General features: G+C 42.9%; 1 protein-coding gene across 8 annotated transcripts in view; it reads left to right on the forward strand.

Moving 5' to 3' along the window:
• Dgki (diacylglycerol kinase iota) overlaps positions 1-19,917 on the forward strand; it is a 445,999-nt gene that overhangs the window by 282,984 nt on the left and 143,098 nt on the right. For 6 of the 8 annotated variants that reach the window (XM_040728459.1, XM_040728460.1, XM_040728463.1 and 3 more), the window contains 2 exons: positions 1,227-1,426; positions 6,662-6,724. In XM_040728459.1, the coding sequence (XP_040584393.1) occupies positions 1,227-1,426; positions 6,662-6,724 (263 nt within the window). The remainder of the gene's footprint in view (positions 1-1,226; positions 1,427-6,661; positions 6,725-19,917) is intronic. The other 2 variants (XM_040728462.1, XM_013122270.3) reach the window with 1 other exon arrangement.

Here is a 19,917-nt window from a genome sequence, read left to right on the forward strand (position 1 = left end):
TGATTGCCAGAGCATGTGTGGAACATTGTGAACTAACTGATACTGGTGTCAGTACTAGTCATCTAGGTGGAATTTCTTCCTTCTTGACTTACATAGTGTGTCAGAGAGGGGAACCCATATGAGCTAGTTGCGTAGAGGCTATTGAAGTACGGAATATTAATTAGGGTATGGTAGAGGAACTGAAAAGAGGACAGCCTGTAGATTACCTGCTCGTATGTCATAAACTGCATCTCTGTCACTTCGGGTGCTAGGAAGACAGACGGGTTAGACGGTGCTATTAGTCCTAAAGAGCCCAGGGCATAAGGTCATGTCCTCAGAAAGATGGGTATATTTTTCTCTGTACATTTCCATTTGTCATCTCTGGTAGTATACGAACACTAACATTTTAGTGACATGTTATAAAAATATTTCTGATTCTGTTTCTAATAAGGATAGAAAAATATCCATTGACTTTTTTATTATTTCACATTATTCTAATTATATTTGGACATTCATTTTTCAAAATTACTTACAGAGTTGATTTCATATGTATTCTAGGTTAGGCTTTAGACTTTAAGGTTTTCAGAATGCCTTAAATTGAATACCTCATTTTTGTTTATCTTTGTCATTGTATTTACTAAAACAGATTTGAAATACTTTGAAGAGGTTTGAGTTGAAAAGAAAAACCTTGTCTAAGTTTTTAAATTTTCTAGGGATAGGCTGTGTGCATTAGTGAATGCAATTGGTAGAAATGTGCTTTGCCTTCTATGTTTCTTTCTTATTATGCTGACATTAGCTACTTAACAGGAATAGAAAATACAAAGGAGAGCTTATTTGTTAATTGTTTGGTGTAACATCTGTCAAGATGGCTCAGCTGATAAAGGCCACCACGTTTGACATTTCAACTCCTGGGGCCTACATGGTGGAAGGAGAAACTCACTCATGCAAGCAACCCAATGTTCAAGATACATAAAAATGTATTTATCCTTTTGCTGGCAAAGCTATATTTAGATTTATGCTGTGTAAAATGGAAAGTGGTTATCTATGGGAATTTATGGTACAATTCCTCAGAAGCGTTGCGTATTTATTTCATTTGAGCTATGGCTTCTACGAGTTCTTGTCATACTGATGGCTAATTAGTTTTACTGATGTTATCAAAGGCTTTTGGTTATCTACAGTGGATGTAGGTGTGACGTTCTGAAATATTAGTCACTGACTCTTGGCTCCTCTTTGCCTTGTTTGGATAGGCTGCCCTGCAAGTTGGGGGCCATGGAGAAAGGCTGCACCAGTGTCGGGAAGTGATGCTTCTGACTTACAAGTCCATCCCCATGCAAGTAGATGGGGAACCATGTAGGTTGGCACCCGCCATGATTCGGATCTCCTTGAGGAATCAGGCCAACATGGTACAGAAGAGCAAGCGGAGAACCTCCATGCCTTTGCTCAATGAGTGAGTCTTGGCTTGCCTTCCTGGGTGACATGGGGACACCGGGAAGCAGATGGCAGAGCATGTGCATGGTCTGGGGACCTCACTGTGTTGGAAAGGGGGAGAAAAGTCAAGAAAGCACCACAGGCCCTAGATTGCTCTCTTGGGAATACCTGAAACCAATTTACCCTTTATTTGATAGTTATTTGACCTTTTTTTGGGTAAATATGCCTGTGTGGAAGATAGATGACTCTCAAAAACTGACCACTTAGGCATATATTGTGTTCAGATGAGTTGGTTTTAGTTTTAGTTTGGTTTAGGGAAGTCTGTCACTAGCTCCTTTTTATGTTGCATTTTTTTCTGTCCCTCAATGAGTGGTCCCTTTCCCTGCCTTTCCATTTGGGGTCCTATGTCCTCTGATGCTTCAACTTCGTTTTGCCTTCCAAGGCAGCATCTACTGTCCATAGTTAACTCAACTCACTATGACTACTTTAAGCATCAGGTATCCCTACCTTCCTATACTTTTTCTTTGTTTTCTTAGGTGTTTTGATAAACCGATACAAGGTAAGACAATACAGAATAGGTAACACAGAACATATTTCGTTTTCTAGTGTACTTGACTCAAATTGGTGACTTAATGGTGTACTTGGGATTGGAGAGGTAGCTGGAGCGAGAAGAAGATTTGTGTCATCTTTTTGAGTATCTTCTAGATATCACGTCATCATGCCTGAGGTCATTTCAGGGCTTAGTCTTGGGTCATTCTCTGTCACAGTGAGGGCCATCAAAGGTGCACCTCCCGTTTGCTCTCCGTGCTGCATGGTTACCTATTGTACTGAATGGCTAGCTTCCTGGCGGTGCCTGCAAAGCCAGGGCATGCTTTGCCGTGTGTTCATGAAGTCAAGGTGAGAATCCGCACAAGTTCCCAGAATATCGGATGACGCAGGTGCCACAGCTCCCGTCACCTCTCTCTGTGGCAGCAGATGCTCAGGAAGAGCAAGAGACAGCGCTCTCCAGGCACTGGAGCTTTTGGCATCTGCTTCTAATTCGGAGGCTGGCGTGAGAAGTCCGCTTCCTCTGTTCTTGGAGTCCGGACTTCCTGGAACGTTGTCCTGGTTGTTTCCTACAGCTTCCGTTTACTCCACTTACTCTGAGTTGATGATTCCTGCTTCGTTTACATTCTGCAGCTGGCAAAACTCTTGGCGCATTGCTGGTGCTTTCTGTCCTTGCTGCCTTTTCCTTCTTCTAGGGTGAAGACATAATGGTTGAGTTTACACGTTCAAAAAGACGAGATGTTAACAGTTGTACGTGGTTCCTCCACGTGTCTTTAGAAATAACAGTCAAACCATGACACATTAGTTGGGCAAAAAACAAAAAACAAAACAAAACAAAAAACCTAAGAATTAATGAGTAGGAAGCCGTCTCTGAATTTGTACAGCAACCTAGGTGCCTAGGTTACTTGTAGGTTATCTATTTAAAAGATAAAGCTCAATGTGTTTGTTGAAGTGAAGGGTACGGTCTCATGACCTTCTTAGATGTAAAACTGTTTTGAAGGGTTCAGTTTCAAACAACTTTTATGCTTCTGTCAAGAAAAAAAATGTCTTCTCTAGGTAATCCTATTGATTAGAGTTCATTTGACTTTGTTTATATGCAAAATAAATAGGCAGTTTTTTTGTCCTCGTGGCATGTGTGACATATGACACTTCTTGCACAGATGTTCAAGAGCAGCCTCATCTAAAAAAATACTGACACTTCCTATCTGGGGCAGTGTTCCTATCTTAACAGCCCCATGCCACACAGGAGGCCATATATAATGGGAGTCATTTTTTCATTTTTCAAAAAATAATCAAAATTTGGAAAGTAAATGTTCTATAGCTATATAAAAATTATTGTTCAACACTATTTTAAGGAAAACAGTGCTGATAATACTTTTTTAAAGAAAGGGGAATAAATCTGGTTACCACATCATGCTTATTCACTAAGTCTGGCTTTCTCTTTAATCTTTTTTTAACTCTACAGTTAGTTTATTTCTACTTCATTACAAAACATTTCTTTCTATCTCTTTTTTTAGATCTAACTTCTTCCTCTGTATTTCCAAAAAGAGTTTCAAGTTTAAAGTCAGCCTTGATTTTTGGACTTTTATTTAGCCCTCTGTGCCTTTGAACTTCTCTCTGTCTTGTCCACCATTGTATGACAGAAGAGATATTTAAGTATTTAAAAAAACATTTTACTCTTTTATTTCTCTGCTTCCCTTTCTTCCTTCCTATTTTGTTTCTCTTTCCTTCCCTGCTTTCTTCTCCTTCCTTCTTTCTCCCTCTTCCTTCCATACTTCACTCCTTTCTTCCTTTCTTTCTCTTCCTTTATTGCTTTCTTATAAACTAAAACTGTTTCATTTCCTTAATCTTCTTGTATACATTTTCTTACTGGAACAGGCAGACAACTAGTTTACAGCATCATAAAGTTTTCATCTCAAAGGCCAGTGTGTGTGCATGTGTATGCATATGTGCATATGTGTGTGCATGTATATGTGCATATGTGCATGTGCGTGCGTGTGTGTGTGTGTGTGTGTGTGTGTGTGCGCGCGCATGCGCACGTGTTCCCAATGATGGGATAGTAGCTGCTTGGTTCATCTAAGGGACCGGGCTCCTTTCATTCATTCATGTTACCTGGAAAGACTTGCTGTTTCAATACTGTGGTTCCCTGAATGACTTCTCCTTCCCCTGAATGCTGGTGTGTCTCACACATCTGCTGTTCCTTTGGGATACTGAATCTTAGGTCTGTGACTTCAGCCCCGACTCTTCTCAAACCCTGAAGACTATTCCCCAAACATTGTAACTGACAGTGTTTTCCTGAGTGACAACTTGTGGCAGCCTCAGGTTGCACACTGAGCACCAGATCTTTCACTCTCCACCTGTGCAGTCCCTTCTTCCCACCCACGTGAGTCTGCTCCTCCCGCGTGTGCTCATTCATCGTGAGTCTGCTCCTCCCGCGTGTGCTCATTCATCGTGAGTCTGCTCCTCCCGCGTGTGCTCATTCATCGTGAGTCTGCTCCTCCCGCGTGTGCTCATTCATCTTGAGTCTGCTCCTCCCGCGTGTGCTCATTCATCGCGCCTCTGGCCCCTGGAGCCATCTCCCTCACCCCCGCTTCTCTACCCCTAGCAGGTTAGCTGGCGCTTTCCTTGAAACCCACCTTCAGTTCAAAGTCTCCCGAGTCTTTAATACACCCTATCCCTTCTGCTAGGGTGCTCCTGCTACTGATCCATCTCTCAGCTCACCCTGCTGCCCCTCTCCAGAAAGATGGGCTTTTCCTCTACACCGATCAAAATGGCCTTCCTCAAAGTGGAAAGCCCATGTCCCTTATCTTCACAGACGGCTTTGGTCTTTGCCATCTTCATCCTGATGTTCTGTGTCCCAGGAGCCGTCACCCTTCTTCCTGCTCATCTCTGCCCCTGCCTTTTCTCCCCATGGTATGGTGGCCTCCCTTGCTTCTTTCGTCGGCCAGTCCTGCTCACAGCGCAAACTCCAACTTGTGCATCACTTCCAGCAAGTACCATCCTCCAGCTAAGGCTAGCGGTTGGTTGTACCTCTTGGTGCCGTTTCCATCACATCATCTGTCAACATAATGCAGCCGTCATCTGCTGACTTGTCTCTAATCTGCTCTGTGGGGTGGTCCCAAGCTTTTCCTCTCAGAACGCCTGTACCTGTCAGTGTCTCAGAGACATGAGCACATATTGAATCCATGACTCACAAGCAGACCCTATTATACTTCTATTTCTGCTACATTTCTTGGAAACTATTAACAAAATAACAGCTATCTAAAAATCTCATGCATATAGAGGTGATATTTGAATATGTTCCGAGGGTACGCTTATTGCAAGTATAGGACAAATGTTGAATCATTTAGATGTGGTTACTTGGATAATTGGAAGGAGTCTCCATGAGAGACAGCTAAATAGTAGGCCTTCATGATGCTACTCTGTACATATTTATTATGAAAGGAAAAACATTTTTCAGGAAATAATGACAGTTTCATTAGTGTATACAAAATAAAATGTGTTCACTAACTCCACATTGGCAAGGGAGCATTCTTTATTTTATTACAACATATGAATCTACACAGACTATGGAGTCTAATAAATATTTTCCCCACAAAATGTCTCATTATGTTCTATATTATGAATCAGCATTGAAGGAGACCAGAAGCTTAAAATAATTGGTATGCAAGGGAGGTCTTCAGCTGTTACCCTTAACTTCACTAGCAATTGTGAAAGATGGTCATTTTCTTCAAAGGCATGAGTTCTAGTTAGGTAACTTTGAGTCGGGCAACTGGGTTCCATCATCCTTGGCAATTGAGGTGCATGTTACTGATTTTAACGGAGAGTCTTTGAAGATAACATGGACAGAACACTGAAGTGAACTCATGGGTGACCTTCTGTGAGAATAAATGCACCCAGTAGACAGAGAATCTGGGGAGCTGCTGCTCAGCATTATAGAAGTTTAAAAGAGAGAGGGAAAAGGGTGGTGACTGACACAGAAGTGAGTTTGGAGGTTCAGCTTGTTAAGCTGTGCAGCGTCTACTATCTCATAACATTTGTGGCCCCTCTCCATCACAAAAGAATGAAGAAAGGGGAGGTGTTTATAGTTTATGGTTATGGTTTCACTTGATACATAGAATATGGGTGAAATTAAGGCATCTGAGGGATGAAAATGGAAAAAAAATTTAAAGCTGTTGCTGGAGTTTTCAGAAAGCCTTTGCTAATCAGCCAAAGGCTCAAGGTAGTTGAGTCCCTATTATCAAGATGGCCTCTGGTGGCTCTCCAAGGCAAGGTACAAGGATGAGATTGACTCCCCTCCACAAGCAGGAGTCGGTGGCGCTGGCTTCCCACTCTGATGTGGAAGCCTACGCCTCTGCCCTTGAGTTGTCCTGAGTGTCCTGGAGCAAAGGTGCCATTGGCAATGAGCCCTGTGTCCATCCACTGTGAACCCTCGCACCTCGGCCCTGTGCTCCAGTTGTGGCTTGCCTGGAACTAGCTGCTTCCGTGTGTCCTGTTGGCTTTCATGGCTATCACCGGCTTCCCTGGATTGTTTCCATGGCTGGCTTAACCCCCACCCCCTTTATTTTCTTTCATCGCTGTTGGTAATGCGCTCATTTAATTTCTGTTTAAACTCTGTATGTCTCTCTTTCTCTCCCCGGCTTGCTCCTTGTTTGTCCACGCTGTCCTGCTGACTCTGTCTCCGCTGCCCATTCCCCGCTGCCTCTAGCATCCATCAGGTGCAAGCTGCGGACCTGCGGCGAGTGTCTGCTCCCCCCGGCTCCTTCACCATGTGAGTACAGCGCCATTCTGTTTTGACACTTCTCCTCAGGGGTGGATCGCCTGCAACATCCTCTTCCTCTGCAGGTCTGCTGCTCAGAACAGGGGACCCCCTAATCACAGATGGGTTCACACCCCTCTTTTTATGTGAAACGGAGCAGTAGAGCTCTTTGTGCTTTGTATGTCCCGCCCCCCCCACTATGCGTTTGCACGTTCATCTTTTTATGAGATGCTCAGCGCCAGTGGTTGTGTGGGTTGGTGTAATAGTCTGTGCTAAGCGCCATTACTTTTCAAAGTTTGACAGGACAGCCAGACCATATCGTTACAGATACATCTGAGGAAGTGCTTACGGTCCTAACGTTATGCGTGGAACTTATTTTTGTACCAAAGACCCACAGCTGTTATACAATCATCAGTGACCCTGAGCTGTCACTTATCATTATGTATATATAGAGGTTTATGTTTAATGTACTCTGGGGTGTTTTCATTTTCTGGTGAAATTAAATAAACGAAATAGTAATATTAGTTTTAGGGTCTTACTTTAGCATTTTTGGTGCTAAACGCTGATTTGTCTTTCTTTCCTAGCCCCATATAATATATGTTACCTACTGTTTATTAAGCTTCAAGTACTATGCTAGGCTCTTTGCATCCATGAAGTAATTTATTATCAAGATGATACTATGCATATGTAATAGTACTCTCTCCTCTGCATACATGCCCAAGGTCACAGACTAACAAGTCATAGGTTAAACTCAAACTCAGGCAGCCAAGCTTCAAACTCACGTTGCCTTCCACCTGTCTAGAGTCTGTGTATTCCTCAATATCCAGTGGAGTATTTACCTTTTCAAAGAATTCTACCTGGATTATTGCTATCGGAGTCCATCAAAACTCACTGGCGTTGACTATTAATGAATCTGTTATAGTTTACAAAATTTAATTTGATTTTCATTACCTGAACTCTCTATCTCTGTATATTCCACACAAGACTTGTCCTACTTGAGGTGACTGGCAAGATAGCCTCATGAATCTTTGTGTTCCAGACCTATTCCTAGCCATAGTTGGTGAGTCGGGTTAGTGAGTAGGAAGATATGTATGTGTCAAGCCTGAAATCTACTGGTACTGCAGAGCACTTCCCAAGGTTTAGTTACTCAGTCTTGTTTTCATCTTATAGATGTCCGTTTATTAGAACTATGTGTTAGCTGAGGAACGTTTCGTTTTTGCATGGCTGAGTTCCAGGCACTGTTTAATGTTGTAGATAGTAATCTAGTCAGTGACCAGTACAACTACTTAGTACCTGCATGGCGCGTGAGGCTTCTAACTGAACAATCAAAACTCAATAGGGTACTAGTCTTCCATTCCCAATCTGTTGGCACTTGCTGGGTAACATTCTCCACTTTGTAGACTCATCGGTAAACTTGTTTTGAAAAAACTGGCTGTCAGCTTTCTGATCATGTTTTTAGGGGCTCCACTGACAGAGCCCAAAGAAAGGAGAGTGTCAGAAGCAGAAGCGGATGTGAGAGTGGTTGAATTCCTGTCCCTAGCAGGGTTGCTTTGACATTGTAGCCATGAATCTAAAGCGGGTCTGTTTACTTTGTACTCCAGGAGTGGGCTGTACAGGGAGATAAATGGTATCCATTTCCACAGGTAGAGCAGAAAGTAGGTGTGGTTACTTTAAAACTACAGCATTATTATGAAAATATTTCATGTCTGTGTCATACTAGTACAGCTTGTAGATATTGCTGCTTCGAACAATGGATGGGAGCATTTGTGTAATAAAATTTAACAACTGCCTTGTGGAGTGTGGATTCTACCAGGTGGTAGAATCTCTCCAATAGAGCCAGGACATGGAGAAAATCCCAAGCACAGCAATTCATTTTGTATCTTTACATCATGAAGAGGCGGTGGCTTAGTCTTTTCTGCCCATGCTATTTGAAAGGGCGAGACGTTCTCAGCTTGTTAACGGTGCTTGGCTCCTGTGATAGTCCAGACCTGTCATCCTGAACTGAGATGGCTGCTTGGTTTTCTGTTCTCTCAGAACCTGTTTTAAGTATATGCTCTTTGGATTTTTGGAGGGGGCCTCTCTGCTGCTCCTAAAGCTAACACTGCCTCCTTGAGATGTTCTGAAGTGCCCTTTTCCAGAAAGCATCTTTTGCGCTGGTTTCCTGGTGACTTTCTTTTTTTAAATGTGGCGATAAGCAGGAGAGACATAGATTGTTAGGAGTTGTACCATAAAACTCAATTCCAAACACACAAAATTTCAGCACTGTGGAAAAGATTTATTTGTACTATTATTAAATTGTGTGTGTGGGGGGGTGCACATGAATGCAGGTGCCTATGGAGTTCAGAATTGGACAACAGGATCCCCTGAAGCTGGAGTTCCAGGTGGTTTTAAGGCACCGTGATGTGGGTCCTCTAAATGGAACCGCTGTCCTCCACAAAAGCAATACTTGTTCTCTTTTTTTTTTCATTCTGAGATTATTTGTTCACAGTATATACAATGGAAATGTATTGAGAATTTATAAGTTTTTTATTTTTAAATTTTACATATCAACCCCAGTTCTCCCTCCCTCCCCTCATCTCGCCCCCACTTCCCTTCACCCCACCCCACCATCCAATCCTCAGAGATGGCATGGCCTCCCATGGGGAGTCAACTGAAGTCTGTCCTATCACTACAATGAAGCCTGACCAAGGTCCTCCCCACTGTGTCTAGGCTGAGCAAGGTATCTCTTCATAGGAAATGGGCTCCAAAGAGCCAGTTCATATACGATGGATAGTTCCTGGACCTATTGCCAGCGACCTATAAACTGCCGAATCCACCTACTGTCACCTGTATTCAGGGAGTCTAGTTCAGTCCTGTGCAGGTTCTGCAGCTGTCAGTCTGCAGTAGGTGAGCTCTCAAGAGCTAGGTCAGCTGTTTCTCTGGGCATGGTCTTGATCTGTTTGCTTATATTGCCACTTCTCCCTCTCTTCGACTGGACTCTGGGAGCTTGACCTGGTAGTTAGCTGTGGATTTCTGCATCTGCTTCCATCAGTTATCAGGAGGTCTGTCTAAGGTACCAGACTCAAGTTCAGCTTCCTCCCAGTACATGTTCTTAACCATTGAGCCACCTCTCCAGCACCTAGCATCAGGTGATATTTTGGTCCTTTATGGTCACGTAAGAATTGGATTTTAAACAAAAGTGTTTAAGGCTCCATTCACTAAATAAGACAATGCTAAGCTGATAATAATTACCTGCACATCTTTTACAGTGTACCTTGAAGAATTAATAAGCTTTATATGATTAAGTGTCTTCAAAGGGAGGTAGTCACTGAAGGGCACATACACACGTCATTTCTTAAATTGTGAATTATAGTGTTGAATCCTTCAGCCACACCCTCCGATTTAGCATCTGCTGAAAAACATATGAAACCTCAAAAGGAGACTTTCTAGAATTCTCTCACCCTTTAGTGGCCACTTTTCTCTGGGTTCTGGTTCCTTCTTGGTCTTCCAACATAAAACTGAAATAGTGTGATCCATTTCCATTTGACTCATTTTCATCTTTCACCACTATTTACTTCAGATACCAGATACTCTGGGATATTAAAAACATTGAGATCAGAAGGCTAAGTTCTGCCCTGGGGAAACAGACGCACCAGCAGCAATCCTAACTGAGTTGAGTATGTTGCAATTACAATGCAACGCTGTATCAAGTGGAGAGATCTGAATCGTATTTCTGTGTTGGCAACTTTTTACTGAGTATTTGCCACAGTTGGTTTTTATTTGTTTTATTCGTATTTGAAATTAATACGCAGCAACACTGTTTCTTCTGGCATAGTCCCATGAGGTTTTAAAGCAAGTGCAAATTCATATTAACCGTCACTGTCACCAGGACACAGATTAGTGTGTCACTGATTTTTCTCCACAATACTGCCCTGTGGACCACCCCACTGTCAACAGCTACTCTCATCGCCCAACATCTGCCAGCCACTGATTGCCTTAGATTTCTGGCTTTGAGGATTCCACAAATACAGAACCAAACAGTGTGTAGCCCACTTCAGCTGAGCATAACACCTTTGAGATGTATCCAAGTTGTCATATGGATCAGTCATGTGTTGGTTTTTATTTCTGAGCTGCATTCCACCCTGTGGCTGTTTCCATTCACCCACTGAAAGATACCTGGGTTGTTGCCAGGTTAAAATGGTTGTTATGATGGCTCAAACCCCTAAGGAGCAGATTTTTGTATAAACAAAAGTTTTCATTCCTTTAGGTTAACTGCCTGAAAATGAGGTGGTCAGATCCACATGGCAAGTAGATTGCTTTTCCTAATAGGAGAGCAAATGGAAAACTGCTTTCAGAGTGGTTTTGCATTTTGCCTTCCTGCCAGTGATGTATGGTAGTTCTCATCATGCCGCATTGCTTCTGGTGTTCTGCTGATGGCTGCACTGTCAGTCTTCACTATTAGTCTCTGTGGTGGGAGTATGGTTTTGCTACATGATAGTTTTCGTTTGTGTTCTCAAGTGGCTAATCATACTGAACATCTTTCCACATTCTTATGCGTCATTTACTTATTCTCTTTGCCAATGTGCCAGTCTTTGGTTTTTGTTGGTTGTTTGGCTGGTTGCTTTCTGAGTGGGTCTCATATATCCCGGGATGACCTCCAACGCACTATATAGCCAAGGATGACTCTGAAATCCTGGTGCTCCTGCCTCTGCATCTTAAGGGGTGCAATTACAGTTGAGTACCACCACCTGACAGGGTATATTTGATACTGGGAATTGAACCCAGGGCTTTGTGTTCATTAAGCAAGTGTTCTATTAACTTCACTATGTTTGTAGCCTTTGGTTACTTTTTAATTGGCTGTTTTTTTCTGCCTGTTGAATTTACATAAACTACATATACTACTTTCCCTTCTCTCCCCCTTGCTCCCTTTGTTCTTTCCTTCCTTTCTTCATTCTTTCCTCCCTTCCTTTCTTCTATATAATCACTATATAACCTTTCTTCTATATAACCTTTCTTCTATATAACCACTGAGTCTAATTAGTGTCTGAATCCCCCAGCCTTTCAAATATTCTCTCTGTGTACTTCTCTTGTGTTTTCAATCTTATGATAATCCTTTGTACAATAAAATCCTTTGAAAGCAAAACGTTTTTATAATGACTAGGTAATCAATTATTTTTATTTATCTATTATTTAAAATTTATTGCAGTTTACATACCAACCGTGGTGATATATTGTTTATAATCTAATAAAGTCACTGAAGATCAATATGCAAAGCCAGCCACACTAGTCAGCCATAGAGGCTGGGCACCTTTAATCCCAGGACTCAGGAGAGAGAGGCGGAGGATCTGTGTGAGTTCAAGGCCACCCTGGGCTACATGCAAGTGAATCAGTCTAAAACAGAAACAGAGCCCACATCTATAATTCCAGCACTAGCAAGAACATAAGGAGCTCAGTGCAGTCTCAGGAGCAGCCTGAGATTTGGTGGGGATCAGTGCAGTCTGGAGATGAAAGTTGAGGCTCACGCCTTCGGTCTGAGCATTGGTAGAGGTGAGAACTCTCTATTGACTGGCTGCTTTGCTTCTCTAATCTTCTGCTTGAACTCCAGTATCTGTCTCTGGGTTTTCATTATTCATACCACAAACAATCCCAGTTCACCCTCCCTCCTCTTCTCCCGTGTCTCTTCACCTCCTCCCTTCCCATCTCACATCCACTCCTCAGTGAGGGTAAGGCCTTTCTTGGGGAGTCAACAAACTCTGGCTTTGGACTAAGCCCCTCTCCCCTGTATCAATGTTGAGCAAGGCATTCCATCATAAGGAATGGACTCCAAAAACCTAGTTCATGCTCCTTGGGCAGATTTTGGTGCCGCTGCCCAGGATTCCCCTTCCCAACAGATCAAGCCACATAACTGTCACCCCCATTCAGAGGGCCTAGTTTGGTTCCGTGCAGGTTCCCCAGCTGTCAGCCCATAGTTGATGAGCTCCTCCTAGCTTGGGTCAGTCATGTATGTGGTTTTACTCCGTCATGGTCTTGACCCCCCTTGATCATATGATCCCACCTTCCTCTCTTCAACTGAGCTCCAGGGGCTCAACCCAGTGCTTGGCTGTGGGTCATTATATCTGCTTCCATCAGTTACTGGAGTTGTTCTAGGATGACAATTAGGGGAGTCACTAATCTGATTAAAGGGGGAGGCCCTTTCAGACATCCTCTCCGCTATTGCTAGGATTGGTTGCTTTTAAAACAATGTTTATTTGTTCCTTGAAAATTTCATGCATGTAGCCAATGTATCTTGAGCATATCCACCACTCACTCCTCTCGTTCCCTTCTAGGCTCCCCTGACACGTCTCCATCCCAAACTACATGTACGACTTTTCCTTCTCTCCCTCCTTCCTTCCTTTTCTCCCTCTTTCTTCCATCTTTTTCTCCTTCCTTCCTTTTATATAGCCCACCAAGTCCAATTAGTGCTGCCCATATATGCAGAGTATGGGACCGCCCAGTGACACATGGGTGACTTACCAGGGGCCATACCCCCAAAGAAAAATGCTTCTCTCTCCACCAGCAACTGCTAACTACAATAGCTTCTCAGCTAAGAGTAAGTAGGGCCTCAGGGTCCTGTCCACCATCTTTGCTGGAATTTTAACTGGCTTGATCGTGTGCAGGTAACCACAGCTGCGGTGAGTCCATTCACGTCTACAATAGCTAGGTACTGTCCAAAAGACAGAACTGTGTTTATTCCACCCAGTCCTTGGATCTTACATTTTTTTCCACCCCTCTTCTGTGGTCTTCCCTGAGCCTTGGATTGAGGGGGCTGGTGCCATCCACCATTTGCCCATGTTTTCAAAGGTCTTAATGACATTTTGACTGGAATTGTACTCAATCTATTGAGGTTTTGTTTTATTTTTGTTTGTTTGTTTTGCTGTGTCAAGCTTCGTAATACTGGAATGCTTTTCTTGTCCTTCATAGTAGTTTTCAACATATAGATTTGTGCATGTTTTATTTGGATTTGTACCTAGTTATTTCATTTTTTGTATATATTTTAATGATAATTTCGGACATTTTAAAGGTGCTGATTTTTAATTTTTTGGTGATAGTCTATACTTACATCCTGTGGCCCAGCATAAGAGCTATTTTCAGTTTGAATTTGACAGAATCTTTCAGTTTATCAGTTGGAATAACTTGGCGTATTTTATTCCAATCCGTATACCTGTGGGATTTTTTTTATTGCATTGTTGTATCGGCTAGGGTGTCTAGTATGATGTGAAATAAGAATGGCCACCCTTGATTTGCTCTTGACTTTAGGAAATCATTTTTTTCCACTGTTGGGTTAATTTTAATTTATGTGTGGGTTTGCTTGTATGTCTGTTCACCACATGAATGCCTGGTGCCATGTGGGTGCAAAAAGGGTGTGTCCTATCTCCTGGAATTGGAGTTACAGAGAGTTGTGAGATGCCATGTGGGTTCTAGGACTCCAACCTAGGTCCTTGGGAAAGCAGCCAGCACTCCAAACTGCTGTTGAGCCATTTCCCCAGCCCTGGCTGTAAACTTCTTTGCTTGAAGTGGTTTCTACCAAGGTATTTGCAAAAGATTCCATTCTTGATTTGTTAGGATTTGCCATTGAGAGAGACCATTTGGACACCAAGAGTTTTCTTCAAACTTTAAACTGTAGATTGAAGGAGACTTAAGGAGCTGAGGAGAGAGGGGAGAGAGAGACAGAGACAGAGAGAGAGACAGAGGCAGAGACAGAGAGAGAGACAGAGAGAGAGACAGAGATGGTGCTCTCCCAGATAATCTGGGTCACGACTGCCTATGATTAACTCTAGTTCCAGGGCACCTGGCAATCTCCTCTGGGTTCCTTGGGCATCAGGCAAGCATGTGGTATGTATACATTCATGCAGATAAATATTTACACAAAGCAAATAAAAAATAAACTTCTAAGCAGTAGACATGATTATTTTAGAAGTTCTAGGACTATTCAGATTATTTATCTTTACCCTGGTGAATATTGTTTTTAGTAGTTGTTTGATTTTTCAAAGACTTTGCCCATTTCCTGTGTGTTGTCAATTAGTATGTATAGACTTGTGAAAAGGGTTTCCTTGTCTCTCTTATTTCTGTGGAGTCTGGAGAAAGAGTTCTCTTTTAGTCCTGAAATCTGTAATTCAATGTATCAGTCAGCCGTGGCGTCTTGGCAGAGCTCTATTTTATCCCTCTCAAGCTGTCTGTTGGTCACATTGCCTTTTCCAGTTGTTTTTCTGTTTGAAGTTTAGTTGAGTTTTGCCCTTTATTGTTTCCTCCCTTCTGCTCAGATTGAGTTCATTTTGTTTAATCTTGTTCTAGCACCTTAAGGAATTTGAGTATCTTTTTTCTTTTTGTCTTTGCCTTTTTCCTTTGTTTTTCCTTACTAGACAGGTGACATGATGAAGTTCAAGCCACTGATTCTGACTGTCCACAGGGTTTGAAAACTTTTTTTGATGTTCTTCCATGGGTTGAATTGTCCTCACCATGTCACTAGTATAGGACCCTGACAGAGTCTGTCTTCTGGCTTCTTAAAGTCGATGACCAGATGCTTAGGATGACATTCACATAGATGCAGCCTGGCAGGAGACCCTTGAGTGCAGCACACATTTTCTGAGCATCTTTCTCTAGGCAGCCATTTCTCTCTTAGTCCTTCAACCAGAAAATGAAAGCTTCAGTTATGTCCCTATGGCAGTGTTTCCTGCAATGGTGGTTCTGCCTAGTACTGTGACAGAAAGAGGAAGAGAAGCCATGAAGGTTGTTGTAACATCTGAGCATCATAGTTCCTGAGACTAAAAAGGAAATTCTGTTCTTGAAGTTAGTAGTCTTAGCAACCCCAAGGACTTTGTCATGGTGACTATCAGTGCAGTGTAACAGCCCAAATCCAAAGTGTGGTTGAGCCGGGCGGTGGTGGCACACGCCTTTAATCCCAGCACTCGGGAGGCAGAGGCAGGCGGATCTCTGTGAGTTCGAGGCCAGGCTGGACCAACAGCCTCCAAAACAATACAGAGAACCCCTGTCTCGTAAAAAAAAAAAAAAACCAAAGTGTGGTTGAATGAATGGGGAAAATGGGAAAAATAAAACCAGCATTCTGAGTTGTCCCTTTCTTGAACTCAAGACAGAGTGCAAACTTTCTCCCAGCACTCTCCCTGCCTGCACCTGGTACCCACTCTCCCGGTGGATGCTGTTGGGATCCAGCTACGGTCTGCAGGAGGGAGACAGTGAGGGAGCTCACCAGCAGGAGGAGGAGAGTCTGCATTCTGGAATTCTTCCCCAATCTGTTGCTAGTTTTCTTTCCAGTTCCCTTATGGCTGCTTTTGCGTTATTTAGTTAGGGAGAAAGAATGGCGTAGAGCCTTCCCTCCTTAAGGTCACCTGGGCCACCATCCTACATCTGGAGTGTCTCCAGTGCACAGGTCCATTGTCCCATGTCTTTCCTTATTACCCACATTCACCCGCTCAGCGCATGGCCCAGCTCACAGCAACAAAGCATCTCTGCAGATGCCAGGGCACCCTAACCACCTCAGACGTACATTACACGTAATACACCACTCATGACCTAGATACAGACAGGATCTGCCTGACGGTAGCTTGTGTGGGTTTGCTTATTGCCTTAGGGAATGTAGGGTTAGACACAGACCCAGAGGGACAGGATTACCTGTCGTATCTGACCACAGGCTGAATATGACTCAGCTTCGCAAAATTGATTTTGAAAAATGATGGCGTCTCTGAAAAGGGTAAAAGTAAATTGATTTTCATCACAAAAGTGAAGAATGACAGAGAGAAGGGGAAATGTTGTCACTATGTCATTTTCTTTAAGGTTCTGTTTTGGGTTAGATTTAAGAGTCCCACAGTTGAAAAGCTGTAGCTGCAGAACCGAGAAGCTGCAATCTTCATGACTGAAGCAAGCAGACCACCCGTTTGGGTTTAATGTCTGCGTGCCTCTGGTAAGGGAGGTACACTGGCTTCTGCGACTCATTAGGAAACACTGTAGTTGTCTTCTTAAGCTAGTCACATCAAAGCTTTCCTGACATTTCCTTAACCTTGTGTGGTATATATACCACATCTGTCTGTTCTGTCCTGTTTGTGCAATCCTGAGGTTCTAATTAGAAAGTAAGCCTTGGATTTGGAAGGTAGACATTCTGCAGAACACTTTTTCTTTCCTTTTGATAAACTCTGTTAATTCACCAAGGGTGGTATCAGGAATACTGTTGAAAGACACCTACGTGCATGTCTTTGTAAACTGCAAGGCTTGCCCTCAGTGTGGAAGGATGGGCCCTCGGAAGTACTTTGATTCCACAGCTCAAGCTCTTGATAGAAAATGCACAAGCCTTAATGAGGGCCTCAGGGTGAATGGCACTCACACACCAGCAGAGCCTCTAGAAGGGTCTGAGATGGAAAATATCCAGATTCAGATGCATGGGTTCTAAAATTTGCATCATATTTTCTGGTTCCAAATACCAGTTTTGGGGATACTAAAAGATCTAGGCACCCTAACTGTGTTCAGGTCATTTCCTCACAGTTGTTACATTTATTATACCCTTGTACAATAACCTCTCAAGAGTAGGGGATATCAGTGCTTTTCTTTGTAATTTTAGTAGCCTGCATTACTTCTACAGAAGTAAAAGGAGCCAGGTGGCTTCTATTTTGAGACATCAGGTGAGAAATGACTGTTTATAGAATTGAAAGAAACTAGATCCCAGGGTCAGACAGTGAGATGGGATTAGTTTCACACTCCCTGGAAAGCAAAGCCATTTGCTCTCTAAGCCTTTGACCTAAAGAATCTGCTGGACCTTGCCCATTCCCAGCCTTTCCTTCCTGTCTCTCCCAGACACTCACATTTCCTGTTGTCTGATTAGTCAGTTCACCCCACTGTCCCCAGTGTCTTGATTCCTTTTCTTTTTTTTTTCTCTGCCACTCTTCCGTGTCATATGGTAGTTCATGTGACAGACCTGCTAAAAGGAAAATGACAAGGAAAATGCAAATAAGGAGAAATCTGACTTCCTCTTGGGCTGCTTCAAAACCAATGTCCAAGCTGCAACTCAAACAACAGTCTTCTTGGGTTTTTATGTCACGTGAGTTTCCCTTGAGCTCCTCCCCTCTGTCTCATCTTGGTTCCATTCAGGGCCTTGTCAGGACAGAAGGACAGGGGAATCAAGGGCAGAGCAGAGGTCCCTGACTGAACCACGTCTCCGCTAAGCTGACACTCCTCCTCCCCCACGGCAGCATGCTTCTGATTGAAGCATCTGGGTATATATGCCTTTGTTTATACAACATGGACCGTGGATATGTTATCCTTTTGTATTTTGTTTTTAAGACAATTTTTTAACATGCATTTGATCCTTGGGATTCCCATCAGCCTTGAAGTCAAGGCATAACCCTAAATCCCATTAAAATTTGCCCCCAAAGGAGATTATCAACAAGATCGGTCATGAGACTAGAGGGTCATTTTTGGTTCTGGGTACTAAGCAGGAGGCTAGGCTCTGCACTGCCTTGGAAATTATAGTTATGGCCTTACTGTGCTGTCTGCAAGAACCCATGTGGGTTTTTTTTATACAGAGGTGACATGTATTTACATGACCAGCTTAGCACTGTAGTGACTGCATTGTGTTATTAATTACTGCTGAGCTCCTTTCATGGATGAGGAGATGGAAAAGAAATGGTAGGGAGCTTGTTTTCTAACACACTGTAAGTTAAAACACAGGCCTATCTGCTTTGAGGGGAGTGCTTAAGCCAATGAATTCTATCATCAATACCAACTCTGGTCACTTCCAATGTATTTTAATCAAATTGTACCACATAGGCTTTTAAAAGGAAGAAAGTGGATGTGAGTTACTAAGGATTCAGTTTTAAGCACTTTAGATCTTTGGTTCCTTAAAGTAGAGGCTTCAAGAGTTGGTATAAGATATCCATTGTTTTTTAACTTAACTGAAGAATTTGGAAACTCTTTAGAAGGGCTAGTGACTGTGCCCAGTCAGCATAGGCTTAGCAGGAATGGTCATTCTTCCTCCTGCAGAGAGGGGAGCATCAGGCTACCAGGAAGGGCCATGTTTCTTCTTGCAGTGAGGGCAGCATCAGGCTCACCAGGAAGGGTCATGTTTCCATCTCCAGTGAGGGCACCATCAGGCTTACCAGGAAGGGTCATATTTCCATCTCCAGTAAGGGTAGCATCAGGCTCACCAGGAAGGGCCATGCTTCTTCTTGCAGGGAGGGCTGGTTTTTATGCTCTCCTATTGCAGAGGTCAGTACTGGGCTCAGGATTCAGTACACTTATGTAAAGGCCTAATGCATTAAGGATTCTCTGGATGTTGAAAATTATATCACTTAGCTTTTAAGATTTATATTTATAGGTGAATTATTCATATCTACATAGGTGGATGAACAATCTTTAGACTCAGCACATTTTATTAATAGAGTTCACTTCAAGAGTAAGGTGGATATTTGGGACTGGTTTTGCTGGCCTAGGTGTACAGGGCATAAGAGACCACTGTCAAAGTCATCTTTGACAGAAGATAGAGTGAGTCCTTGGAAATGTTTCTGAATCATACATGCTCTTAAGTATATTTATTGGGTAACAGAAAAGGAGTGAGAACAATTTATGTGTATATTTTGGCAAAAAAAATGTTTTTTGTGTTGTTTATTTTGAGGTTTACTGTGTGCATGTATAATCACACATGTTTGGCAATCAGAGGGCATTGTTTGGGAAATTATTTCCTCCTTTTACAATATGGGTTCCAGAAACTGAGCCCAGGTGGTCAGACTTTTTAGCAAGTGCCCTTACCCCGCACTGAGCCTTCTAGCTGGCCTTAATAAAAAGTTATCTTTAACGCTTAAAGAAATTTAGGACTAGGAGATGCAGCTCACCAAGGGAGTGATTAGCTAGCACGTACAAGAGCCTGAATTTGATTCCCATGTACCGTAAAGAAGGGAAAGCAAACATAAAACTCTGGCCTTAAAGACAGTAAAGGATTGGGGAACACAAAGTCATGGTTTCAGTTTTTCCTGCGTAGCATGTCTCTGACAGGAGAAATGAAGATTGGGGGCTGAAGAGCCACGACAAGGATGTGTGGAGTGCGTGCGTGTGTATGTGTGTGTGTGTGCGCGTGCGTGCATGTGTGCGTGTGTGTTTGCTAATTCTGACTCTGGGATTGAACCAAGTAAGTAGGCCTTTGATGCATCTGAGCTGACGCCTGTATGAATTTTCTTGGGCTTCCTTAG

The sequence above is a fragment of the Mesocricetus auratus genome, unplaced genomic scaffold (assembly GCF_017639785.1).
Source record: "Mesocricetus auratus isolate SY011 unplaced genomic scaffold, BCM_Maur_2.0 Super-Scaffold_100019, whole genome shotgun sequence".
Taxonomy (NCBI): domain Eukaryota; kingdom Metazoa; phylum Chordata; class Mammalia; order Rodentia; family Cricetidae; genus Mesocricetus; species Mesocricetus auratus.